Below are 27145 nucleotides of genomic sequence, written 5' to 3'. Positions count from 1 at the left end.
CAAGAAGCTGGAGTGAGAGGCTCTTCTACTTTCACTTGTACTCTATTGATTTCTTTACTTAAGCAACAAGGGAGAAATATCAAGAGCAGAGAGTTCTAGAAGGAATTGAAGGCAGAGATGGGAGATATGACTAAATTCCTCGTTCCTGTTTTCGTTCTGAGATTGTTAGACCTCTAGTCTGATTCTACACTTCCTCTTCCTATTTGCATACATCCTTATTTGTCCCCCTCACTAGACCATAAGTGAGGGCAGAAATGTTTTATTCCTCCTTGTCTTCACCACTGAACCTAGATGGGCACCTGGCTCATTGATGTTTAATGAATTGAATTGGCAAGAAGGGTTGATGGTTATCTGTGAGTGGATGTATTCATACACAGAATCTGCACTTCTCCATCGTAATGGGGCAACCAATTCTTTCTCTGCCCTCTGTCCCATTTGGAACAGAAAACTATAAATAAAAAGGGAAAATTTGTGCACTTCCACACAAGGTGTTATTGAAAATCGCTAGAATAATTTAATCAGAATAGTATACAACATAAGTCAGCTCTATTCTTGGGGACTGTTAAAGGGAAAGCTTATCTCCAAATGAGACAGAAAGCACACAGAAGCATGCACCAGTGTTTCATTATAATCTACTAGTTCTCATCTCAAATTATTCCATGGGTATAAGTAACACAATTTCTTCCAGCTGTAAGGTCCTCTCTATTACAGGCCATTCAGTGTCAGAAAGAGGTAAAGTCATGACCAGGGATATGGCTGGAATATATGTATATTTGGTTCTGAACCTTTAAAGAGAAAAATATATCGAGCTCAAGAACACTGTGTTTCCTGTGTCATTGGGCCAAGGGTACAGGACAAACCTAGGAAACAGGATATACATAAATAAAAACATTCATGGTAACAGACTGGAAAACTAGTGCCTTCACGATTAAGTCTCTGTTTCCTCATCACTCAGCAGCATGTTGGGGATCCTGCGACTGATGGGGAACAGATGCCCAGACTCTGGGCACTGCAAGGTGCCCTCCAACACATCCTCCTCCAGCAGCACGTGGTGCATCTGCCTCAGGAATTTCTCATCATGATCATATCCTTCAGTCAGCCCTTTGGGCACCTCGACCAGATGCAAGGTATCTGCCGCCTCCAAAAGCACTGCCCACTCCACCTTGGGTATCATACACGCCAGGGAGTCAGGGTTGAACTCCATGGGATTGATGCGGACCTCGGTGGCCTGGAGGTGCAGAGGGAAGCCACGGGGCCCCACCCCCTGCACATGCGAGCTGGGCAGGTTGTGCGTGAGAAGCTTCATGTCACCACAGCGTGCCCTCAGCAGGCCGGAACCGGAAGAAGGCAGAAACTCCGCTTGGCTGGAATATTTTTAAAATATTCAGATGACCTGGAATGGAAGGATATAGAGAGGGAAAGAAAGTAAGGACAAGAGGAAAACAGAGAGGAGGAGCATGATGATCATGCAGCAGAGAATAGTAAAGGTGCATTGTTCTTATCTTTGGTATGTATAATTGATCAAGTCTATATTTCTGCATATTGAGATGGTAAGTTGTGGTTTTAACATGAGTTGCAAGTTGGCCCTTGAGTGATGGAAAAAGTGTGTCATGTATTTCTATGTGCGATCAGGTTCTCAGCCCTTTCTTGTTCATGGAGTCCCTTTTAATAATCTGATGAAAGCTAATGGGTCTTTTCCCCAGAAAAACACACAACCATCCAAAATTTTGCATGTGATTTTGATAGTACATAGACTCCTGCAGCCCATCTATGGACTCTGTGGCAAGACACCTTCTGATAGATAAATTCTCAGTGTTCCTTACCTCTTATCCCAGATTTAAGCTTTCAGTTGCCATTTAACCCCAGAGCAGATGAGACACAAGTGCTCTCCGTCTGTGGGTAGGGGTTATCTGGTATCTCCTCTGTATTTTTGGTGCAAACAGTTGGCCTTCCTGAAATGGGAACCGCTATTAATAACTAATGTTTGGCTGAGGCAATCTGAAACAGTTTTCTCCAAAATGCTCTATGGGCGACATGAGTGAAGGAGACAAACCAAACACTAATGGTTTACTTGAGTCTGTCAAGGGATATGCAGGGATTAGTAGTAAAGGAAGGGGAAGAAGAGGCCATGTATCAGTGTGAGATGCTCAGAGCCAGCATGTGGCAATGTTACTATGTGATGTCACACATCTGTTTTCAAGCTGTGATATGCTTCAGACTAGAACAAATAGATCTAGCAAAAGGTCAGGAATGGCAAACAGAATTCATCTTCCTTGGCAGTTCCAGTAGATTGTGTGGTAGTCAGTTATATCGGTGCCCTCCCCCAGCCCCCAGTAAATTGTTCCTCCTGGTATTCTCATCATTGTGTGACCACCTTTCCTCAAATTGAGGCCACTCCTCTGACTTGCTTTAACCAGTAAAGTGTGGCAGAAGTGTGGTTGTACAGTTTTGGCTGAAGCCTTAAGAAGACCTGGCAGTGTCTGCTTTTTGCTCCTGGGAGCCCTAAGCTGTCATGTAAGAAGTCTGTTTGCCCTGCTAGAGAGATCATGTGGAGAGGCCATGTGGAGAGAGGAGGGACCCTGAGACTCCATGAAGGAGAACTGGGGAACCCAGCCAGCAGCTGAGGCTCTAGCCATATGAACCCAGGCAAATCATTCCAGCTACCCCCAGCCCTTTGAACCATCCTAGCTGAAGCAACAGACACGTGAGTGAAGAAGCTTCTTTGGATGTTCTTGCCCCAGCAGAAGTTATGAGAAGAAGATATAAGCCATTTCTGTTGTGCCCTGTCCAAGTTCCTGACCCACAGAACTCTGAGAAACAATAACAATGGTTGTTTGAAGCTACTAAGTTTTGGAGTAAGTTTTTTTTTTCTCCAACAATTAATAGACTACAGAAACAATAATTTTTACCTAGAAGTGGGGCATTGTTGTTATAAAAACATAAACCTATGGCATTGGTTTTGGGATCGGGCAGTGAGTAAACTCTAGGAGAATCTTGAGAAGAATGTTAACACAATGCTAATAACAATAAGAAAATTGTATTGGAGACTAGAGAAAAGGTGACCTGAATTATGTAATGGCAGTAAGTGACACTGTAATAACATGGAAGATAGAAAATATTTATCTAATGAACTTGTGGATTTTCCTGAGAAGATTTCCTGAGAAGAAGGGCCAAGTGATTGTTTTTTTGTGGTGCCTGATAAGGTACAGATGGAGAGAGATAAATTAGAGAAGGAACCATTTCGTTTTCCAGCAGAATCACGAGGGAACATTCCCAGCCCAGGATCTGCTGAGCTGGAAAATAAAACAGTTTCTCATTCCCAACCTCTCCAGCCTATAAAAAAATTCTTAAAGTAAATTAAAATCTGGAAACAGAGATTAATTCCATGACACTGCCAGTAAATCATGACCTTGGAGGTCAAAACCAGATCAAGGATGTGGTTGGAAGACCCTTTGTGAAAACCTCAGAAAGATTTAAATTTGTGTCTTGTAGATCTTCTAAGCTGGACAGTAGGGTTTTAAGAATTGTAAGAACCTATTACCTGTACTCTCTCATTTTAACAAAGAGTTTGCAAGAGTCTTCATGGCATTTTCCCATAGCACCTTGACTCTCAGTTCAAGGCAGAGAGGAACTTATTTTGGAGAGATTTATGAATGTGGGTTGTTTTTAATAGATTAAATTATAATTTGATATAGCAAGCCCACAAAAACTTAAAATAATTATGTCAGCATGGACTAAAAGGGACAAACATACTTAAAAATCAAAAGTAGTCTCTGAGGCCCTAACCTCTAATGGTCAGGAAGCAGATTAAGAAAGCTAATCTGCATCAAACAATGCATTTCTAATGAAGAAGAAATGACTCAGAGGGCAGAACTAAGGGCCATGGAAAACTACTTCACGGGGCAGAAGTGAGCCCTATGCCAGGAACATTGGAGGATTTCAGAATTGCTATGGACCAGTGACTTCCATGTGCCTCTCATAGCCTTCCCGCCTTTATGAATGGAAGCATCTGTTGTGGTTATCCTGTCCCTTTCTCACTGCTGTATGCTGGGTGTGTGGGGAGTAGAAAACTTACCTTTACTTTACTTGAACTTGAGGAACCATACCTGAGTGTACGGAGGGGACCGTGCATCTGCAGCTATACCTGATTAGATAATGAAATCTCAGACTTTAAGCTGATGCTGTAGCCATGATAGGATGAGACTTTTGGAGATCTAGGGAGAGAGGGAATATATCCTGCACATGAGAGGAGCATGAATTCCTATGATATTTCTGTAGTAGCTCTCAAAGTTTGGCTCCCAACATTCCTCCCCTGGCAGTATGTACAAACTGCTCTTCACGTTAAGAGGTGGGGATAATTTCTCCTTCTCATACTCTTGAATGTGGGTTGATTTTTTTTTTTTTTAAAGATTTTATTTATTTATGTGACAGAGAGACAGCCAGCGAGAGAGGGAACACAGCAGGGGGAGTGGGAGAGGAAGAAGCAGGCTCATAGCGGAAGAGCCTGATGTGGGACTCGATCCCGGATTGCCAGGATCACGCCCTGAGCCGAAGGCAGACGCTTTAACGACTGCGCTACCCAGGCGCCCCGAATGTGGGTTGATATTGTGACTGACTTTGACCAATAGAATGTGGTGGAAGTGATGTTTTAGAATGGGCAGCTTCTACTCGTCAGCCCATCTGCCATACCGTGATAAGCCCAAGTGATACAGAGAAGTCAGGTAGAGAAGAACTGAGATTCTTCAGTTGATGGCCCCATGTGAGCTCCCAGCTGAAAGTGAGCGCCAACTGACAACTAGAACGCGGAAGCTCACTTGGACATTTTAGCCTTTCCAATAACTGTAACCCAGGCATCATTACACAGGTTAGAAGACCATCTAGCCACGCCCAGACAACCCACAAAACTGTGGGAGATAATAAAATGGTTATTATTTTAAACCATGAGTTTTAGGGTGAGTTGTTATACAGCAATAGTTAAGTGGAACAGGTTGGTAGTGGTTTTTGGAGTACTGTGTTGAGAGGATTTCTAGGCCAAATCCAGGCTTGGTAGGAAATATGTCATGACTGATTGCCAGTCTCTCATAGGGGCAGGAAGGGAGACTGAAATCCTGTGTAAAACAGGACTGGAATTCCAAATCCCACTTAATGCTATCTCAGTAGTGCTCAGAAAGAGCCACTGGCAGCTTTTTGTGAGAAAATTGTGACTTAAAATAAAAGTAATTAAAAACCTTGGCTTTTGATTAGCTCTGAGTTTTTCTGTGTTTTGAGGTTTGAGTTTAACAGTTTCTGAAGAACTTTAACTCAGAAGAACTGACAGTAAATCAGTGAATGGGTCAAGTCAAGTGAAACCCTAAGGGAGTACCACTAGGATTCCGCCATCTCTGTTTTCTCCCCTCTCTCCCACCAAACTCTGGGTTGTGAATAGCTGTGAAGGGTCCCTGGAACTGTTAGCATCCCTGCATGTTGGTCTGTATTTTCCTGAAAATGTCTAAGCTCAAGCCCAGTATAATATAGAGGTGCTGAACATGTCTGTGAAAACTTCACTTGCTCACTCATTCATTTAAATTTATCTATAATTATCTTATGTGATGTGATGTGGCGTGATGTGATGTGATATTATATACGGTTTTGTCTATGCCAAACACCTCTCCAGGGACTGGGGAGAGAGAAATAAAAAAGGCATAAGTTCTAAGCAAGTCATGGCCCCTGTCTTCAAGGGGCTCATGTTCTAGTGTCCAGAAATTAATCTGGATATTACAGCAGGATAAAAACAATGCAGCAACAGAGGTGAACATTATAATAGTAATTAGCATTTATTGTACACTTTCCATGCCAAGTATCTTATATAATCTTTAAAATTTTTTAATTTTAATTATTTTTTATAATAGCTTTATTAAGATATGTTTCCCATATCACAAAATCCACCTCTTTAAATATAATGCAGTGTTTTTGGTATAAAGTAGTGCAAACCACCACCACTATCTGATTCCAGAACATTTGATCACCCCAAACAGAAATACCTACCTGTCACCAGGCATTTTCTATTCCCCTCATCTCCCTAGCCCCTGGTGATTACTAATCTACTTTCTGTCTCTGTGGATTTGCTTATTTGGATCTTTTAATATAATTGGAATAATTCAATATATGACCTTTGGTGTCTGGCTTATTTCATTTAGCACAGTTTTCAAGGCTCATCCATGTTGTAGCATGTATTATCTACTTCTTTTTATCACAAATAATATTCCATTGTGTAGATATGTCATATTTTGTCTCTTCATCAACTGATAGACATAGGAGTTGCTCCTATTTTTTGACTACTATGAATAATGTTACTATGAACATTCGTGTATAAGTTTGGACATTTAAAAAATTTTTAATTTATTTTTATTTATTTATTTGAGAGTGAGAGTGAGGAGAAAGAGAGCACGAGCAAGGGTGGAGGGACAGAGGAAGAAGCAGACTGCCCATTGAGCAGGGAGCCTGATGCAGGACTTGATCCCAGGACCCTGGGATCATGACCTGAGCTGAATGCAGATGCTTAACTGACTGAGCCACCCAGGCACCCATGTGGACATATATTTTTTATATTCCTAGGTATGTACATAAAAGTGCAATTGATGGGTCATATGGCAACTCTCTGTTTAACTTTTTGAGAAACTGACAAATTATTATTGTCCATATTTTTATTTTAGCCACTCTGATGGGTGTAAAGTGGTATCTCATTGTGGTTTTGATTTGCATTTCCCTAAAAACTAATGATGTTGAGCATCTTTTCACGTGCTTGTTGCCCATCTGTGTATTTTCTTTGGAGAAACATCTATTCAAATCTTTTGCCTATTTTTAAATTGGGTTGTTATGGTCTTTTCATTTTTGAGTTTTAAGTTTTTTATATATTCTGGATACAAATTCCTTGTCAGATCTATGAATCACAAATATTTTCTCCTATTCTGTGGTGACATTTTCACATTGATAATGTCCTTTGAAGCCTCTAATTCTTTAATTTTGATGTAGTCTAGTTTATTATTTCATCTCTTGTGTTTTTGATGTCACATCAAATAACTGTTTTCTAATCCAAGCTCATGAAGACTTACTCCCATGTTTTCTTCTAAGAGTTTTATAGTTTAGCTCTTATATTTAGGTCTAGGATCCATTTTGAGTTAATTTTTATATATGATGTGAGGTAGGGGTTCAACCTTATTTATTTATTTTTGCATGTGGATATTCAGTTGCCTCAGCCTCATTTGTTGAAACATTCTTTCCTGTCAAATTGTCTTGCAATCTTTGTAGAAAATCAACTGGCTACAAAAAAAAGTAAGGGTTTATTTCTGGACTCTGAATTCCATTGACCTATATGTCTATTTTTATGCTAGTTATTTAATCTTTTAACAGTTACATAAAGAAGGTACTACTAAGACTCAGGGATTTTGGGTATTTTGTTGAAGATCATGCAGTTAATATGCAGTGAAGCCAAGACTGGAAACTTGGATTCTATGATACCAAATTCCAGGCTAGAAAGTTAATACTCTGCTCTTCCAGAAGGGATGGCTGTAGTATGGATTTCTGTAGGCAGGGAATGCCAGGATGTAAGGTATTTGGATTCAGGGTATATACAACTTGTAGGGATGTGGAACTATATAAAGCAATGTCAAGACCCAGGGAACAGTTGGAATGGAAGGAGGACAAGACACCACAATTAGGGCCTTTGAAAGCTCAGAGGGAGCAACCTAACTAGCCTATGTGGTTCAGGGATGGTTTTCACAAGAACCTCATGTTCAATCAGTGTCAGGTAATGTCTGTATAAGTTTGCCAGGTTGTGTATGTGTTGAATGATGTAGGAGAGGGTCTAAAGGGAGTAGCATGCATGAAGACCTAAGGGTACTAAAGAAAATGTCATAGCCAAGGAATGGCGAGAACCCAGACAAAACGTCGGGGGACCTTTAGATATTAGCTGGAGAAAAAACTGGAAAAGTAAGTTAGGAGTATAGGGGTCATGAATTACTGCCAAGGAGTTTGGTTTTTCTCCCGGAAGCAACCGTGAACAAATGTGGGTTTTATGTAGAGGAGTTAGGTATTCATGTAATTGATAGCACAGAGCAGGATAGACTAGTGAAGAAGGAAACAGCGCAGAAGATGTGGATCAGGAGCTATTGCAGGTGAGATGTTGAGGAGAGTAGGGATGGAGAGAAGAGGGCAGTTACCCAGGATGCATAATCAATAAGGCTTGATGACTGATTTGTTATGGGAGAGTGAGAGGCAGAGAGAGACAGAGGGAGATGGAGTAGGACAGAGAGAAAAAGGAAGAAAGTGAAGGAAATATACATTTTTTGAAGGTCTAATACGTGATAGCCTTGTTAATATGTTTCTATTTTCAGGCGAGAAAATATATTCAGGCAAGTTTATCCAAAGCCACAGAGCTGTTAGTCAATGGTTAAGGCAGTTTTCAAATTCAGTCCTGTTAGACCCCAAAGCTCCTACTCTTTCCTCCATACCATATTATCAAAGATAAAGCTCAGATTTTGGATACAGGTGAGAGGATGAATACTGATACCATTTATAAGGAAAGAAAACAAGAAAGAGAAGAAAGAGCTGGTTTTAACAGGAAAAGGGCACAGAGATTCATTTGAGGGCACATGATGTTTGAGAGAGCTGTATGACACCAATGAGGATGACCTTCGCATGGTTAGAAATATGGGACCAAACCTCAGGAGAGGCACATGGGCTTAAGATACCTCCCCAGAACTCTCTTCTTTCCTACTCCTCAGCTGAGATGTTGGGTGATGCCGTGGGAAACAGCTGAGATTGTCCACGGAAACATATGGAATGTGAAGAGAGGGAGAACAAAAAAATGAACTGCTCACATGGATCAAAGATGAGGGATGGGAGAGTCTAAGGCATCTTCTCTGGTGGCATCAGTTCATGGGCATACCTGGATTGTACCCATAGTAATTTGGCTCCCAGGCCTCAGTCAGGCTTTAGTGGCAGCGGTGAGGGGCCCTTTTCTTCCTGTAGTGAACACTCAATAAATGATCACTATTAGTATTACTGTGGTTATGATTCCACATGGAGTAAAAATCAGCGACTATTTTTCAGGAGTGTATTTTGTATAGTCCTCTTCAGAGGCAGGAATATGGGATAAAATGATTTCCTGTGGTCCTTCCCAGCCCCATGGCTCCATAATCCTCCGCTTTAATATGTGACTAGTGAGTAAGAACTATCTTGAAATTTTGATTTCTGGTACAGAGTCTATCATTGTACTTCCAAATTTTCTTGGGAAATATTTGAAGCCAGAAGAGACTTTCATTTTGTTCACTTTAAGGAATGCTTCATTCATATTCATCTAACAAACATTCATTTAACACTTACTCAAATAAATAGTCCTGTGCTAGATGCTATGTTGAAGCCAGGTTAAGTACAAAGTCTCTGTTCTCAGGTCGTTTGTAATTTAGTTAAGAGGGGAAGACGAGCATAGCTGTCAGTGGAGTGGGGAACTAACCACAGTCAGAGAAGCGGCCTGAAGCTAGCCTTGAGATTGGGCATGGTTTGGACAGTTAGGGATGAGGCAAGTCCAGGAGAGAGAAAAGGGAGATCCGAGTAGAAAAGAGGAAGGACAGGTAGCCCAGGTGTGTTGTAAAAGCAGGAGTCAAGCAGCCTGAGGGAAGCAGGGCAATGGTGAGGTATAACTTTGGAGTCTAAGTTAGAAAGGGGAAGGCAGGTAATTCTAGGTAATGAGGCCCATGAGTGTATCCTCATGCAACCACTCAGACTGGGTTCATTCTAGACTTCTTGTGGGTATGCCATTTTCTGTTCCATATAAAGTGGTATCTATAGGTAATTTGCTCCCATTCCAACCTTCTGAGATGCTTGGAAGAAATGAGGTTATCGTTATCTCCCAGCTATGGGAGAAACCCATTCACTACCACATATATTGGTCACTATTGCCATTCTGTACATTATCCAGAGCTTTTTACCATTCCTCGAATGTCTCCCCTATACTCTTTTTCCCAAAGCCATGAAGCCAGCCCCAGATGCTTCCATGTTAGAAAGCAGAGGCAATTGGTTCTGAGGACAACTGATTGAAGTGCTGTCTGATTTCTCCTCCCCATAGCTCCTAATCCCTCTCCTTAGTAATTTGTATGTGTTCTATTTATTTGGGATAAAATCCCCCCTAGAGGGGCCTGGGGCAACTCTGTTTTGTGTAGCTCCTGGATGGCCAAGGAAGGGGCCTAGGGAGAGGTTTCTTAGATACCAAATAGCACATAGATGATTTATACATAAATGAGTCAGAAATATGGAGATTAAGTTTTCGCTGAGATGCACATGAATTAAGGAGAAAAAGTGTTTGAGGCAATTTAAAAAGAAATGCCTTGGAACTTAAAGCATATGGAAAATAATACAAGATGCTGAAGAAATCTCAAAACGGATGGGGTTTGGCCTAACGAGTCCTTGGAGCCCCTCCCCATTTCACAAAAATCTCGTCATTTGAAGAAATTAACATGACTTTAGAGACTGGCTGAAAAGGGTCCATCTCTCCAGGTTTGACTGGCTCATCCCTAGTCTAATTGTTTGGATTTTAATTTTTTTTTTACCTTGTTCTGCGGTTCATGTCTAAATACTCGAAGATGTTTATATTGCATACATTCAGCTTTAATTGGCCCTTAAAAGAAGGTGTTGATTAGAATCTGCTCAACATCAACAGCTAGCTCACACAACATTCTGTAATTACTGTTTATTAATTTAGTTCAAGTGGCATAGTTGAAAGCCCTGTTCAGATGGGAGAAGTAAATTGTCACTGGTATTGAATATGTAAATTATGTGCATTGTAAATTTCCATGAAGAAATGTTTAAAGTTAAATGCTGTGCACATAAACCCTTCCCGTTTTATCTAACCCAACCCTTGGAGTCGAATCAGGTCTTTACTTAGAGAGCACATGGTGGAAGAAACCTATGGGGGTGCTGGGCCATTGCCCCAAGGAGGTGCATCTTACCTTGAGTTTGTAAAATGAGATTTTGTAATCAAGTTTTGTTGTGTGTGTTCCTTTTTTCATGAAACAAGGCAACGCTAATGTGCTTTCTTTATCTTTGTTCACAAAGCCCTTCGATGGAGTGTCCCAGCAGATTTTCTAAGGCTGTTTGGCAATCCAGCAAATTCCCCTGCCTCCCTGAGGAAGCTTCTAGATGCTGTTGGGTGGCATGCCACAGACAACAGGAATTGAAGACAGCTTTTCTTCAGCAAATAGCTGAAATAAGTTACTATGAGTGTATGTGTGTGTTTTCTTCCCCTAGAATATCAAAGAAGATGGCAGAAACAGAAGCAAATTCTCAAGTTGGGATTGTTTGTTAGAGCCCAAATCAGCTCATCTCTGGGAACTGTATTATAGGCTCTGCGCAGCTCTTCCCGGGAGAGAGAGTGGTTGAATCTGGCGGGGGAAAATTTATTATATCAAAGGTTGTCTTCAATTCTTGCTGTGTTTAGGTAGAAGTAAGCAAAATTTTCTTTCAAACTTCAAGAAGTAACCAAAACACTTTGCTTTTTTCTGTACTAATGGTACTTTGGCAAGTTACTTAATCTAGCTGTTTCTTGGATTTTTACCCGTGAAATGGGGAAGATGATGGTACCTGCTTCATGGCGTGGATGCAAAGATTAAATGAGATAATACCTGCTCAGCGCTTACCACAGGGCCTGGCCATAATGTAGGGACAATACATGTTAACTGTTATTTGTCCCTGTGAAAGTTTACATATTAAAACTGGATCCCTGAATGCTTTTATACATTCACTAAAAGATTCCTTTTTTAAAGATTTCTGATTATTTGGGGAGAGGATACTTTAAAAAAATAGAGAAGAAAACCAAGGGTTTGTAAGTGTGAAAATTAGTTATAATTTTTTTCCCTAAGGTTGAAAAGAGTAGTTGAGGCAAAAAGTACATCTGGCTCCTATGTCGCTGAAGCCCACACATGCCCATTTGGGGGGCTTTCTGGCTTTGTACAAGTTTTTCAGCCCAGATGTTGGATGTTTTCAATTTTGTAGAATCTGACTATAAATGAACTGAAAAAAAAAATGGCCCAACTGTTACTGGGACTAATTATGATAGTTCCAAGGAGAATGTGCATGCTTTCACTTTTCCTTTATGAAATGTTCCTCAAGAAAGCCTTTGATTGAAATAAGCCTTTCAGATGATAGCTGACATTTTCAGTAATAATAATCCTACTTCAGATTCATAGAGAGGAAGTAATGGAAATGCAAAGTGCTTTACAGATGCTGCCTTGTTTATTTGCATTACCCTCCTGGGTGGCAGGTGGCAAGAATTATTCTCCCTGTTTTACAGATGCAGAAACTGAGGTACTGAGAAATAAAAGCACGAAGCTTAAAAGTTCTAGAGCAGGTCGGTGATAGAACCAGGAAGTCTTATAATCTGATAGAACTAAATTCAATCTAGTTAGTAGCCATCTACTAAGGACACTCACGCTAATGAGAGCTCCTGCCAACCAGGTGAACCTGCCTTCATGGATCAGATGTGTTTCAGCTAAGTTGTCTATCCATTGCTGTAAAGCAAATCCCATTTTCCCGTTAGTGTCTTTCGAAAAGACATGGGCCCTCAAATTACTCCCATAGTTAGAGCTCAACATTTTTGACATGGGAGAGAGCTGAAAGTGGTTGCTCAGGCTCCGGCTATTTTTAATCACTCCACCTCCCACCCTACTCCCACCTCATTAGTGTTTTGAGAAGTCGGAAAGAAAGATGGTATGGAGCTGAGAGGAGAATGCAGTATTCTCCCCCCTCCCCATTTGGTGTTCACTCTGAGCAGTCATTTTCTAAGTCACCGGGAGTTCTGCCCAGCCAGAGGCCCCCCAGAGCAGATACTTAATACCCCTGAAATCTGACTTTGCATCTTCCTTGGGTGGTACTAAGCTGTATTTTCACAGATCACAAGTAAGCAATACCATCTTATACTTGGTTTAGTTTCTTAAAATATTTTGTTTGTTTATTGATGTTTGCCCATCAATGCCCTCCTTGCATGTCAGGTATAGACTGGTGGTGGGAAGAGGTGAATAGAGAGATGAGCAGGGGATCTCTACCTTTGAGGGGGTTGGAGCTCACACCAGGTGGGAGGACAGGAGCAAATCAACACGTAGCCCTGTCCTGTGTCCCCTAGCTTCCAGGGGAACTGTGGAAGAATGGATAGGAATTAGCCAGGTGAGAAGGCAGTGGGATGTCATTTCAGGCAGAGGGTGTAGCATAGGTATAGTAACTTGAGAGAGCTTGACCTCCAGGGAGCAGTGAGGAGTGAGCAGTGTTGTATGGCTCTCATGTATGGTGCACACCCAAGTTGACTGGACATAGAATTGGAGATAGGTGGAAGCCAGGCCCAGAAAGTTCTTTCATGTTGAGAAACATTTCCCTGAAGACCATAGGGCATCCTTGAAAGCTCTGTTATGACAATGATTTGAGTACAACCAGCTGAAGTCTTCCAGTTCTACAGAACCAACTGATTTCCTACCTTGCCAATGGAGTAAATCTGCTGTATATTTATGTGTTTATTAGTCAGAGAAACAGAACCAATAAGATGAGTGTGTGTGTGTGTGTGTGTGTGTGTGTGCATGTGCACACGCATGTGCACATATTTTAAGGAAATGGTTTGCGTGATTCATGATCATGGAAGCTGGCAAGTCCAAAATCTTCAGGATGGGCCATCAGGCTGGAGACCAGGGAAGAGTTGATACAGCAGTTCAAGTCTAAAGGCCATCTGCAGGCAGAATTCCTTGCTCAAGAGAGGTTATTCTTTTGTTCTCTTCAGTTCTTCAACTGATTGGATAAGGCACACCCTATTATGGAGGACAATTTGCTTCACTCAGAGTCCACTAATGTAAATATTAATTTCATCCCAAAACTCTCTCACAGAATCATCCAGAATAACATCGATTATATTTCTGGGCACCATGGCCCAGCCAAGTTGATATGTAAAATTAACCATCACAAAGGGAATATATATATATATATATATTCACATGGGTGTAGTATTCCTACAATCCTGTTTTCTGTAGAACTCCATTCATTCATGAACTCTTTAAAAATTACTTATTGAGTGCCAACTTTGTGCCAAGCTCTGGAAATCCACAAGTGAGCCAGATAAACAGTGTTGCTGACCTCTTGGAACTTTTTAGTAAAGCAAGGATTGGCAAATTATGACCCTTGGGCAAATCTGGCCATAGCCCGTTTTTGGGAGTTAAGATATTTTGGGACACAACCATGTTCATTTATTTATGAGTTTATGACTGCTTGCATGCTACAATGGCACCACTGAGTCATTACTACAGAGACAATATGCCCTGCAAATTATAAAATATTTACTATCTAACACTTTATAGAAACTTTGACAATCCCTATCTTGGAGTATATAGATAGTAAGGGCATAGACAAATAGACATATAATATAATGTCAGGTAGTCAGTAGTGCTTTGAGGAAAAAATAAAGCAGGACAAAAGGCTAGAGTGATGGGATGCGGTTTTGACGTGGCCGTTAGGAAAATGCTCTCTGTAAAGATGATATTTGAGCAGGGACCTTAATGACAGAAGGGAAAGCCATGAGAATGCCCAGGGTTAAGTGAGTCCCAGGCAGAGGACACAGCAAGTTGCCTGGCATGCTTGCCGGTCTGGAGATGACAGAATGCTGGGGCTGATCGCCTGCAATCTAATTCTCTCATCTCGTGCATCCAGGATGGCCTGGGTTTCACTAAGATTGGCTGAGAGATTAGATTCTTGCAAAGCGTGTTTTGAGTTTTTGATTCTGCAGTATTGGAAACCAAGTCTTCATAGCTTCCTCATTGGTCTACCGAAGCCCAGGTGCGATCAGATGCCTCCATGTCACTCTTCTTCTCAACTCTCCACCATTGCAGAGTGCAAACTGCAAATTGCTCAGCCTGGCAATTCAGGCCCTCAGTGGTCCGTCCTAATCCAGCCCCCTTTTCTGACATGGCAGTCTTGTGTCTTACCCGTGCAGTTCGCACTGCCCCCAAGCTCGCTCCCCTCAGAGTTCCTGTATTTCTCCTTCCTTCATGCTGTTCATCTTCCCCTCAGCTCATGCCGTCCTATTCCTTCTGCAAAGTCTCACTCCATCTTTCTCTCTTGCTCTCTCCACTTCCCTCTCCCTTTCTTCCCTCCTCCTTTTCCTCATACCTCCAAGTCCCCTCCCACCATTGCTTGTTCTTGACTTTCCATCAGCATTGACTGAGTTAATCTAATTGTGTTTGTGCATCTATATCTCTTTTCCCAGGAGCCTATGAGGCCTGGACAGCAGAAATGCAGTGAGAGCAACATTGCTTTTTCTCTGCAGAAGGAATGCAGTCAAATAAATGACCATCACTCAGCATTTTACTAGAGACTTGTTTGTACCTGGTACTCTGCAAGAGTCCTAAAGAGATAGCCATGAGTCAGACATGATTTTGACCTTTACAGAGCTCACAAGTGTAATAGGGGGAAAACATTCAAACAAATGCATATGGTACAAATAGATGCTTGTAGAATGTGCTTCAGAAACAGAGATGGTGTGTGGCTAGCTCTGCCTGGATGAATGAGGGAAATTTCTCTGAGGATATGACATTTTAGTAAGGTGTAGGTGGAAGAAAGGAGGGAGGATTCCGATCAGAAGAAGCTCTATGTGCAAAGGTAGAAAGCTGAGAAAGGAGCTGCACTTAATCTGAGACTGAGCGAGAAGTTGTAAGTAGTAAAGACGAGAGAGCGCAAGAATGATAGGACACGGGCTAGTAAACATAAAATCCTGATGTAGCTGAGCAAGCATGATCTCCAACTTTATCTTTGTATCTCTGTCACTTAGCCTAGCACCTTTGAGAAAGTTGTGAATACTTTGTGGTGTTTCAATTTGAACTAAGCAAGTTAAATTTCACTATATATCCTTAAGACCCATTTGAACATGGTATGCCACTAATTTTTGTATATGGTATACAGAGCATATAATGATTGTGTCAGATATATGCATTACACTGCAACGTATATCACAGAACTTTATTGAGCCCATGACCTCAGCAGGTATCTCTCGATGATCTTCTTTGTGGCTTCCTTGGTGGGACCGATTTATTTAATATGCCTAAAAAATATACTCTCCATTAAATAAGAATTATGCTCTGTGTTTCAGTAATGAAATAGGATGAATTCAGGGAACCCATGCGGATTTTTACTTTTATAGGACCCTCACTGGATAGTAATAAAGTCAGGACAAGTGGATGTGACAAGGTTTCCTTCAGGAGGGACTATAGAAACAATGGCCAATGATGACTTAGTGTCAATATTAAATTACTCAATGAGGTGAGTGTGATCTAATAGCAATGTGATTTCCTGCCCAAATAGCCCAAGCCAAACCTTTTTTACAAGGCTATCCATGTGTTCTTGGCAAGAAGCTAACACCATAACACCATCTTAAAGATGAGTTTGTTCTCTATTAGGTCAATGAGGAGTGAACTAAATATTTTCTACTTGGGTCTTCACATGATAAAAGCTTAACAGCTTTGAAGGAGCTATTACAGGCAAATGTCTAAAAGAAATACCCATTTGAAAAGTCTATAATTATGTACTTCTATAACTGTGTAAAGGGATCACAGTTCCCATCGAGGGTTATTGAGTAAATAGTGAGTTCTTAAGTCAGTAACTACTTACTTGCATGATGGTTGGTAATGGCAATAAAGAAATCATTGCAAGCTGCTGAGCAGATCTTATTCATCCATGTACTTGGGGCTCATAAGGTGCTGAAGTCTGTTCTCCACTCAGGCAAGAAGAAACAAAACAAAAAACACCGCAGTAACTTGGAGCAAGGTGAGGTGCTATCTTCCCATTGAGCCAGGGGATGCTAATGAGTTCCAAAGGCTCCTGCTAGTGATTTAGGTTCAAAGTGACTGGAAGAGCACTGCTTGAAGGACATCTGCCTTTGACTACCCAGCCTCCATTCTCCTTTCTTCTAATAAAAGCCGTTTTTCCTTGAGATCTACCTTTCCCACATTCCTCGTACTCTGGTAAGGCTGTCAATCAAATGGTCAGGTTTCTCCATCAGCAAGTGACCCAAAGAGCACTCTTAAGAGTCCTTTGGGGATTTGATATAATTTCTGGGAAAGAGGAAGACATAGTTTTTTCTAGGATGCCCTGGTAAAGGTCAGTGTAAGCTTGGATCTGCTGATGGTTTTCTTTACCACCAGGTAGAGAAATCTTGCCTGAAACTAAAACTAACACAGAATAAGGCAGAGGTAAGAGATGATGAGAAAAGATACAGATTTCCGAGCACACTGTTCGAGCACCTGGGTGAGCCTCATCTGAGGCTAGAACTCACCTTGGACTTCCCAGTCACATGGGCAAGAGATTTCTTTTTTATGGTTATGTGGTTTGAATTGAGTTTTATGTCATCATCACTGATGGACTCCCCAATGTGGGGTACCCTATTTGTGATTTTTCTTTTTCTCTACCGCCCACCTCATTTTATGAGAATTCCTTAGTGTGTTTGTCACATGACGTGCATTTGTGTATTGGGACAAATGATCTCTTGCTGGTTGACTTCTGCTGTCAATAGTCCCAGAAGTGATTGTGTAAGAAGTGGAAACTAAAGGTTTGGCTTTCTCTGGCTAATGCCCCCTCCCTGAGCAGGATTCAGCAAGAGTTACCCGCATGCTTGCACCTGAATGACAGTCCCAGGAGAGAATATCCCTTCCCGTATTTTTCATTTCATTTCTTCTTTTAATCTTTGTCACATATATGAAGTTTCTACCTTTTTAACTTTAAATCAGATGATTAGCACAAGGAGATGCTCTATTGCAGAACATTTTACTTTAATATTTTCACACTTGTAAAAAAAAAAAAGCGAGGCTGGGAATGACGTGCTCCAGAGACTGTGATTATGGCTGAGAGATCACTCACTACGGCAGATGGAGTCACACAGTCGTTGTAGATGTGAAGCCTCCAAGAAGATGAAAAAATGTAATTTTAATTGACATCAGTCTTTATAGCCAAAAAGAAGCCTTTACAGTGGAGTGAATAAAAATGCAGGATTTTGGCAAAGCCCTGAAGAAGTGTTCAAAAGGGTGACTGTAAAGTCACTAGGAAATGAGATTGCCCCAAATTAGGCTTCAGTCTAATTTTTTACTAGCCAGAGGTTAGAGTTAAGAATCAAGAACCAGACTGAGGCCTTTGGGGAACATGGATGCCCTGGATGCTCTTGGGGTCTCAGAGTTGGGGATCAAGAATCAGGGATTGGATGACATTCTTCCCAAGTATTGGTTCTGGTCTTTGCTGGTAATGTCATGCTTTCATTTTGGTTGGTGTTTGTTTCAGGGTTTCTCAGCAACTACCATTTTTGTACCAGCAACGGACCAGCAATGGATACGCATTTCTTAATCTTGCTCCAGATGTGGAAAGTCTTAATTGGTGGAGTGAGAAAGGCTGAGAAAAGCTGAGTGCTGGGGAGAGCGGCTGTGTCTGTAACGGGCATCAATATCATTAGTTGGAGGACTTCTTTAGTGTTGTGCGTGTGGTCTAGAGGAATGCGGTGCTTATCATGGGACAATAAAAATTAAGAAGTTGGGACAGAAATGTACAATAGAAAAAAATAAAGCTGAATAACAGATGGTAAAAATCTAGAGGAAAGAATAGAAGATGACATACATTTAAAAGAAAAGAAGAGGAAAAAAGATGCCCAGAAGAAGGGCGGTGGTGGAGGAGAGCCAGCGAAGGATGAACAAGGGCAAGTTTGAGAAGTCTGTTGCTGTCGCTCATGTCTACAACCCCAGATTCCCCTGGGATGCACACGCCAATCACTTCAGAAACTTTCGGGGACTAGCCCGTGAGCACACGAGTGCTATGCAGTGTTATTCTCCATGTCTACTTCACAGTGTTCTTTCAATAGGAGACTTGAGCTGAAATTGTACAAGGAAGTCTCAAACTTAAGTTTTTTCACTTGCATTTGGGAATCTTAAATCATTTGGGCAAGAATGCTGGAGAGGATAAAGGAGTAGTGCTTTCACACCGAGTTGGTTCTGTTCTATTATTGATTTACAAGTTTAATTTCCATCAGAATAGCAGAATGAGAACCTGAGACATTTCCAATGGCTTCTGAGAGGCCCAGGATTTGACTTGGCTGACAGAACAACTAAAATTACCTAGGGCTCTTCATGTGTGATTAAAATTTGGGAAATGAATTCTTTCTCAGTGGCTGCCTTTTTTCCCTTTATCATGCTTGCTAATGGTTTCATAAAACCTCTCTACCAACTAATGCCCCCTCTCCTGCCCTATCCTTTCTCCTGTCCCTGCTTGAGTGCTTCCCAGAGTGCTACTCCCATTCTTTCTCTCTTTTCCTGCCCTCGATTCATCTCTGTTTGGGTCAGAGTAGCACTAGAAATGGGGGAAATTTCCACCAGGGTATATTATGTAGTGGTCCCAACCATCATGATGGTAACGACCATGGTGCTCAGAATATCTTCTGTTCTTTAGCATGGATTTATGAGGTTATTATGGTCCAGACTATTCAGAACTTTAAAAGCCCCATCATAAATCTGAGGACTTGATGTATACATCTTCTAGAAGAGCAAGTGGGACAGTGGTCAACCTAAACTGTTTGCTTGATCGTTTAGTCCTGTACATCCTAAGTCATTTTAGTGAAGAGTTTATTTGCCAGTTGGCACCTTAATAAATGGTGCTGTAGCCTGTACAATGATCATTACAATTCAGTGGCTGGGGAAATGAAAGCATCCAACCAGTATGCTTATTCTAAATATTAGTTTTATTGAGGGGAAAGTATAGAAATGCTATCTGTTCAAGTCCTAATGGAGCTGCTCCCATTACTCAAGGGGTTATCACATAGTATCAGAGAGATCTCAATCTTTAAGACTATGGAATATAGAGTGATTAGGCTTCAGTGTCTTTAGGAGTGTTTTTTTTTTTTCTTTGTAAAAAAATGCCTCTTTCCAGATGTAGAACTGAAGTATCTGTTGCTTCTGATGTTGCTGTCAGAGGCCAATTGGGAAGCAAAAGTATCAAACACAATGGCTCCTTTGAATTCCGTTGCAAGAGACAGAACATTCCCAGCCTCAAGATTCCGGTCCTTCTTGCCTTAGTGTTTGGAAAAAAGCAAATCCCCTCCAACTTGAAGAAAGAGTTTTCCTCCTCCCCACCCTTGACCCGACCTCTGAACCCAACCAAGTTTTGCTATTTCTTAGGAAATGGTTTGGTTTAGAAGCGTGGCATTTGAAGGTGAAAGAGAGGGAGATTAGAGGAATTTGAGCCTGTTTTCACAATTCCAGTTGGGATGTTGGAGAAAATTTCTGTGACATTTAAACTGCCAGTTACTTTATTAGATTTTCATTTCTAAAGCAGAACTAAATAAGTGCAGTCAGTCAATGACTCTGGCCAAAATAATGTGCGTGATTAGGCTCATTAAGAGTCTTTCTTCCCTTAACTGAGAAGTTTTAAATTCTGGCCTTGAGTGGAAGCACCGTGGAGAATCAAGAGTAGCAAAGTTTCTGATTTCAGTATCAAATGGTCTCGAGCATTTTTTGGTATAAGGAATAAAAAATTGGGGACTAAAAACATAATAAAGTGCTGAGTCACTGCTGTTCCTTTTTGAATGCTGGGTTTCCTAAAAAAAGAGAGAGAGAGAGAGAAAAGAAAAAAGAAGAAAGGGACAGAGAGAAGTGGATCGATTTCAGTAGTTTTAGGCTGTATAGTTTTGAAAGCAATCCTGCTGCTATCAGTACCTGACGACAGAGCTAGACAGAACACAAATAAGAAGTGTCTTCTGTGCTTCCTTCTCCTCCTTGCCCTGACCCTCTTTAGAATATAACTTAACTTAGAACATGTGTAGATTAAATCAGGGAAAAACTGGATGGGGACAGTAGGTTCAAATTTTTCTTGTGGTTTTTTGTTTACTTATTTGTTTTCCTACTGGCTGTTTTGGGGTTAGGGGAAGGGGTTGTGCGTTTTCAAGACGGAATTGCTCTCTGGGCCTTCTTTTATTATCTTTGAAATTAGATTCTTCTCAATTATTCAGGAGCAGATTATCTAGTTCGCAGACTATCTGGGTATTTTGTTTCTTCCCTTTCCTCTCTCCTTGTTGCCAGTGTTTTGACAATTTCCTCATGCTGCTGACATCCACAAAATTGACCATAAAAGGAGACAGGAAACATCCAATCAGTTTTGTTTGTTAATTGCTCTGGTACAATTTGTTCAGAAAGAAACTAAAATATAGACCAAACTGGAGTTTGAAGATTATCTGTGAATCGAATCTTTCCATACTTTCTCTAAGCCTCATTTGTACAGATAATCGAGGGTTGGCAGAACTTCAGAGAAGTATCTCTTAAGAGAGATCAAACACTTCTCAAAACCCAGCTCCCTCTGAAATGGCAAATTTTTTCATTCCCATGGGAAAGTCATTGCTTAGAGAAGCAAATAGAGAGAGGTGCTGAGAGAGAGGGAGAGAGAGAGAGGGAGAGAATCCCTCTGGTCTGATCTACCTTTGATGGAAGAGGCTCAGTAGAGACTGGCTAGATTGGTGATTTGTTCTGGGCCCCGACTTGTGTATAAATATGTGCGCGTGTGTGCGCATGCGCACACGTGTATCCTACTTAAATCCACCTCGAAGCAAGATGCCAGGAGAGGGGTATGGAGGTCAATGCCTGTGAGCTGCATGTTTCTTCTCAATAATGAGAGCTCTCTCCAATGCCCGGCCCCTCACTCGCCAGTCTTTTGGGTTTGGGGGCTGCTCTTCTAACTCTGACCACCCAGTGGTGTGAAACTAATGATTAACCCTTTGGCACCAGTGCTGGAGAATTCGCTCCACTAATTGGTAATGCAAAACCCATTAGTGATTAGTGTGGGGATACTCCGAGTCCAGATGTCAGAAGGTTAATGAAAAATTGAGTATTGTATTTTGCTGGGGGATTAAAATTTTTTGGGTGGGTGATGTCTTTTTCTCCTTTCTGCCGCTGAGGTTGAGCATCAAGCTGCTGGCCTCCATGGGCTGGCCTGCTTGCTACAAGTTGGTTGGATTTTACCTGGAAGATCAGAAAATCTTTGTCATCAAATCCAAACAAACACCATCTAGAACTATCCTTCACAGTTCAGAAATGGAGATGGCTCCCAAGGGCCACATTAAGAAGTAGATTTAATTGCCCAATAATTGCAAGAGTTTTGCCTGCCAATATATTGGTTAATTGAAAAAATATTTTTTTTTGCCATATTTGGACTTCTGGAAATGGATAAGAGGGAAATTTATTGGAGAACTTTATTTGGACTGGAGGACCCATTTGTGCAAGTACATTCCTTATTAATAGGGCTTTGTTCTTGCTGTAACCCCTCAGCCAGGTATTTTGAGAGGCATACTCATTTTCTTCTAAGTCATATCAGCATGATAATCACTTTTGGCTGAAAACCAGCTGCCATTTGCATGTTTAATAAAAATATAACACTAATACCATATTCAAAACTATTTTTCCTTTTAGTCTGAGACTTCAAAATAATCTGCTTCCCTATATCTACCATAAATGCTGTTTACCCTGGTTGAAGTCTTTAAAATAGGGAGAAATGCTAAAACAGTTTGATGACTCTTTCTTTCCCCTATCAGTCACCAACCATCTCTCTTAATTATGGCGTAGGGACATTTACATAACCAGGGGGAGTGTCCTATAACTACATTTCTATTATGCTTGGCACTTGTGTGAAAGGATATTATATTCATGTGCATTAGAGATTGCTTATAAAAGATCAAGACAATAATAGCCGATCAGACAATAAGGGTCTCTTTTCTCCTCCCAGACAGGCTGTCTCTGACAGAAGAATACAGTTCATCAAAAGTGTCTGCAGGTTGTCAAACTCAGGGAGGTTTGGGGACCCTCTGAGGCTGTCATGGTCAACAAGAAGATTTTCTGTCGGGCTTCGCCATCACTCACCCTGAGGAAATAATCACTCACTACATTCTGCATGTTCTCATGATAGAGCTCTCCATTTGAGAGAAAAGAGCCATTTTATCAAAGGACAATATAGCCCTTCTCTGAGTCCACGTAGCTTCCATTATCAGACCATAATAAATCATATTTATGTTCTCAGTTAATAAGACTGATTACAATGCAGGTTTCAGACGTGGGAAAAGCAAAGCAGGTGAAAAGACGTTTTAATGAAAATATGATAAGAAAACAGCTACTTGTGAACATTTTGCGCTATTATTTGTAATGATTACAGACAATTTTTGATGCATCTTCTTTAGCAGTGGTTTAAGCTGCATAAATTGGCTCACTGGTAGATAAGTAAAAATGATAAGAAAAAAATCATGAAATTGTCTTATGTTGTCGAGAATCATTATGTACATAACAAGTGCAAAATGGGTCTAATGTATGTGCTGGGGATGGAGGTAAAACAGATTTCTCGGGGAAACATGGTTTGGGTATTATTCAAAATGATTTAGAAATTTTCTCATCTCACTTATTAAAAGTGCATGTTCCCTGAAATTTGGGGTTGCCAAGCATTAATTTCATCTTTGTAAATGAATCAGCAACTCTACCTCTTTTATTCAATCTCAGAGTTGTTTTTCCTTTTCTTCCCCTCTGTCTCCCTTGGAGCTCAGTACAAAGAGACAAAGAGATATATATTTCCTACTCAGTGTTTGTGTACAACTGCCATTAGTGCTAATGGGAGTTAAGTGCCTACTTGGGAAGAGAACAGACCCCAAAGTTTAATATTGAAGGGTACCTTATTAAAAAGGCCTGGACATTTTTAGCTTCAGTGAGTTCAATTACATTAAAGTACCAACTTTCTAAATTAGTACAAAAAAGAAAAAAAATTGGAGAAAGTAGCGAAATAGCTTTAGCCTTTCACTGTGTAATGCAGAAGAGCAGCTGATGGCTGAGGAAGGGGTGCAGTCTGTCTTGTTCATTCATACTAACTTGCGGATTTAATAGTGTAACAAATAACAATTCCAGGTTAGCACCCACAACACTTAGAGCACTTTTTTCTACTGTCCATTTGCAGCTCTGATGAGAATTTTATTAGCCCTGGCTTTCAGGTTTCTAAAGACAATGAGACTTCTTGCATCCCATGTTATTCTGGATTGTGGTATTCTGAAACATTGGTTTAACAAAATTTACCACAGATTTAGCAAGTGGTTGGGACATTTTCTTTATTTGGGGGGAAAGGGGATTGGCAGGCCTCACTTTGTACACTTATGAGAAAATCTTTTAAAATTTGTTTATAGAATCACCATTGTTACGCACTGAAAAAGCAAACATTCTCCATAATGAAGTTATCATGGCTAGACTGCTGGAGAAGGCACAATATTGATGGCACTGGAGACTCTTTTTACCAAAAGCAAATTTAAAATCAACCAGAGTCTCTATTTTACTCAGAGGTTCTTGGATTGTATTTTTTCTGAGCCAGTTTGCACTAACGTTAGATATTGGGAGAGTTGGTAATGTTAGTGAAGCCTGGCAGATTAACTTCACAAGTCAAAAGAAAAATTCATAGGGAAAATGTATGATTTTAATTGATAAGTTAGGCATGTACCCTATGCGGGGGTCCCATGTTTTTCTGCAATACTGCTCTTTTTCCTGAAATTAAAAACCTATTGAGATTCAGTCCCCTCCCCCTAGATCATTGCTTTCTTTGTTGGCAATTTCTCTTTGTTCTATTCTAACTTGAATGGAGGAGGGGAGAGTGATTGGCCCCATGTCAGTCACATTGTCTGACTTCCACAGAAATAACTGCCAAGACTTTTGCTGCATCTTCCTTTGATTTTCGGCCCCACTCCATTTTTCTTTTCATAGGTTGGCCAAAAACTATTGCCTGCAAGAGCATTCTGTAATGCCACCATATATCTAATATCTATGAGGCGTTTTGTTTTAGCGTTACTGGACTTAACCACAAAAGACACTTGACATTGATAAAGAATCTGTCAAGTCCACCCTGATCAGTGCACTGAAATCGCTCATGACAGGGAAGACATCAACCCCCTAAAGCAGTGGTAGATTAGGAGAAAAATGATTAGGAGCCTCGTCGTCGTGAAGCCATTTCATGTTGGACCATATACTGAGCCAAATGTGTTTTACTTGTCACACTCCATTAGCATGTGTGAAACAGTTGGGAAAATGGCCGTATGATTAGACAGAAGGAAACCTGATTCTCCATTATCGGAACTTGTTACTACTGAATAATACCTATGCAAGAGGGATTGGTTCAAGTTTCGTAAATTTCTTGTACGATGGAAAATGAGTGGCATTTATGAATAGCACCAACATAGTTCAATCACAAGCTGTGCCTCTAAATCTCTCCCAATTTTCAATATATTTTTTTAAAGTCTTGGTGAAATCCACATTTTTATTGGCAAGAGCTTTCATGGGTGTTTGACTCCTAAAATTTTCTCCCTCAATCTCTCTATTGAAACCAGTAGATTACATTTTCCCAGGGCCCAAGCAGTCTTTCTGTGGCTAAGAAAAAAACAGAGGACCGCCTTGAGATGAAGACTCATGTCTGGTGTAGTTCTTATAGTTTACATTAAATTTTTTTAAAGAGAGAATGTCATTGAAAAGATGACTTTAAGGATGAGAAGGTAAGAAAGACTCAGATACAAAAGAAATTCCCAGCAATGCTTAAAACACCACGACCACAGCACCGTGAGGAAAAGAGAGAGTAGGCAGGATTTTCCTCTTGGGGGTAATCTGTTGAAAACCCACATCGAATGAAAGAAAATCTATTGTGGGAAAGAAAGAGAGCTCTCTTGAATGTTGCCTGCACCATCACATATCTGTGAGAGTTAAAGTTCTTTAGAACAAAATCTCGTCCCACATATGACTGGGGAATTATTAAATGTTGACTATTAAATCTTTTAGTGAGTTTCATACTGTTTTTATTTCTCCAGAATGATGAATATGCAGATTTAAAATTGAATTCCTTTGTTCCCAAGAAAATGAAAAAACCAAGTCCTTGCCGAAGTCTAGCATTTACAGATGGGTTCTCTGAAGCGATGACTCACCCCAGCTGGTGGCCGCCAATGTCAAGTAAGACTTTGCCACCTCCCACCTCCATGGAGAAGGGACCATTTGGATTGGGAAACTGCAGGGACTTTGATGATGGTCCCTGGGCACTTGTGCAAAACTTTGGCCTGATTTAGTCATTGTGGATAACTTTCCCCAGCCCCAAACCCAAGCAGAGGCAGCAAATAGACATTATTTCCAATAGCAGGAAAGGGCAAGGACAAACCGAAGGGCAAGGCAAAGAGGTGTATGCCCCTGGACAGACCAGCAAGGCAGGCAGCAATTAGTGCGAAACACCCACCTGTGTCATTTTTCTTGCACTCTCTCAGCTTGTCAGGCCCCCAAAGCTTCGTAGTTGGTCCAAGAATTCAGTGCAATCCTCCCTTGTGGCCACACAGAATGTTTGCAGTATTGAAGGCCGGCCCAGGACTAATTTTAAAAAGCAAATCTGGGAAACAGCTTAATTTCCTTTCCCTTGAGATTTTTCTGGGACAAAGTTAGAAATTATGACAAGTTGAACAAAATAGCAGTTAGAGGCAGAGGCTACTTTGAGCAAAAGTCTCCTATATTATCCCATTATCCTTGTTCCCAAAATTCTACTGTGAAGGAAGTTTAATGGATTTTCAGTAAATGGTGGTAGTTTTTCATGCTACACTACAATGTTTTGCAACCCCTGTGATGCTGGCGTGAACTGTGGGATCTTTCATTAACGTGCCCTCTTGAACACGCAGGAGAAAGACATAATCAAATGTACACAGTGACTTGTGGGTCTCAATTTCACAAGGGGTTACTGAACACCTACTATGTGTCAGGTACTGTGATTCACAGACCAGGTGTCCTAGACCCATGCTGTTTCTACCACCCGACACACTCTTCATTGATAGGATTGAATGAGTGAGGAACCCAAAGTTAGTGCTTCTGATTTTGAAGGCCTCAGTTCAAAAATAGCCATTTTGGCAGAAATTCTAAAATACGGATGTAAGTGAATGATGTGCTTACCTTTTCTAGAGGAGTGAGTCGACAATGATGTGCATAAGAACATAGGCTTGAAGTTCTGGTCCAATCATGGCTCCTTTGCTTTTCAGTTAGTTTGTCCTTAGACAAATTATTTATTTCTCTAAGTCTCAATTTCCTCATCT

General features: G+C 40.9%; 1 protein-coding gene across 3 annotated transcripts; it reads right to left on the bottom strand.

Annotated features, from left to right (window-relative positions):
- Positions 1-534: 534 nt before the first annotated feature.
- LOC103662937 (multifunctional methyltransferase subunit TRM112-like protein) lies at positions 535-26406 on the bottom strand. Of its 3 annotated transcripts, none has more exons than XM_040627075.1 (2): positions 26308-26406; positions 535-1393 (listed from the first exon to the last, which is right to left on the bottom strand). In XM_040627075.1, exon 2 carries the CDS (start codon positions 1304-1306, stop codon positions 929-931), a length of 378 nt encoding a protein of 125 aa, XP_040483009.1. In that variant the 5' UTR covers positions 1307-1393; positions 26308-26406; the 3' UTR covers positions 535-928. The 3 variants fall into 3 exon arrangements, 2 of the variants coding, with proteins under 2 accessions (XP_040483009.1, XP_040483010.1); XM_040627076.1 differs by lacking the exon at positions 26308-26406 and adding an exon at positions 1824-2473; XR_005834121.1 differs by lacking the exon at positions 535-1393 and adding an exon at positions 21955-22040.
- Positions 26407-27145: the final 739 nt, after the last annotated feature.

This window comes from Ursus maritimus, unplaced genomic scaffold (genome assembly GCF_017311325.1).
Source record: "Ursus maritimus isolate PB19 unplaced genomic scaffold, ASM1731132v1 scaffold_12, whole genome shotgun sequence".
NCBI lineage: Eukaryota > Metazoa > Chordata > Mammalia > Carnivora > Ursidae > Ursus > Ursus maritimus.
Note: the sequence above shows the minus strand (reverse complement) of the source record. Positions and strands in the feature narration are given on the sequence as shown.

Bases quoted from the DNA above. Each gene is read 5' to 3' on its own strand.
- LOC103662937 (XM_040627075.1), bottom strand. From the start codon at position 1,306: ATGAAGCTTCTCACGCACAACCTGCCCAGCTCGCATGTGCAGGGGGTG.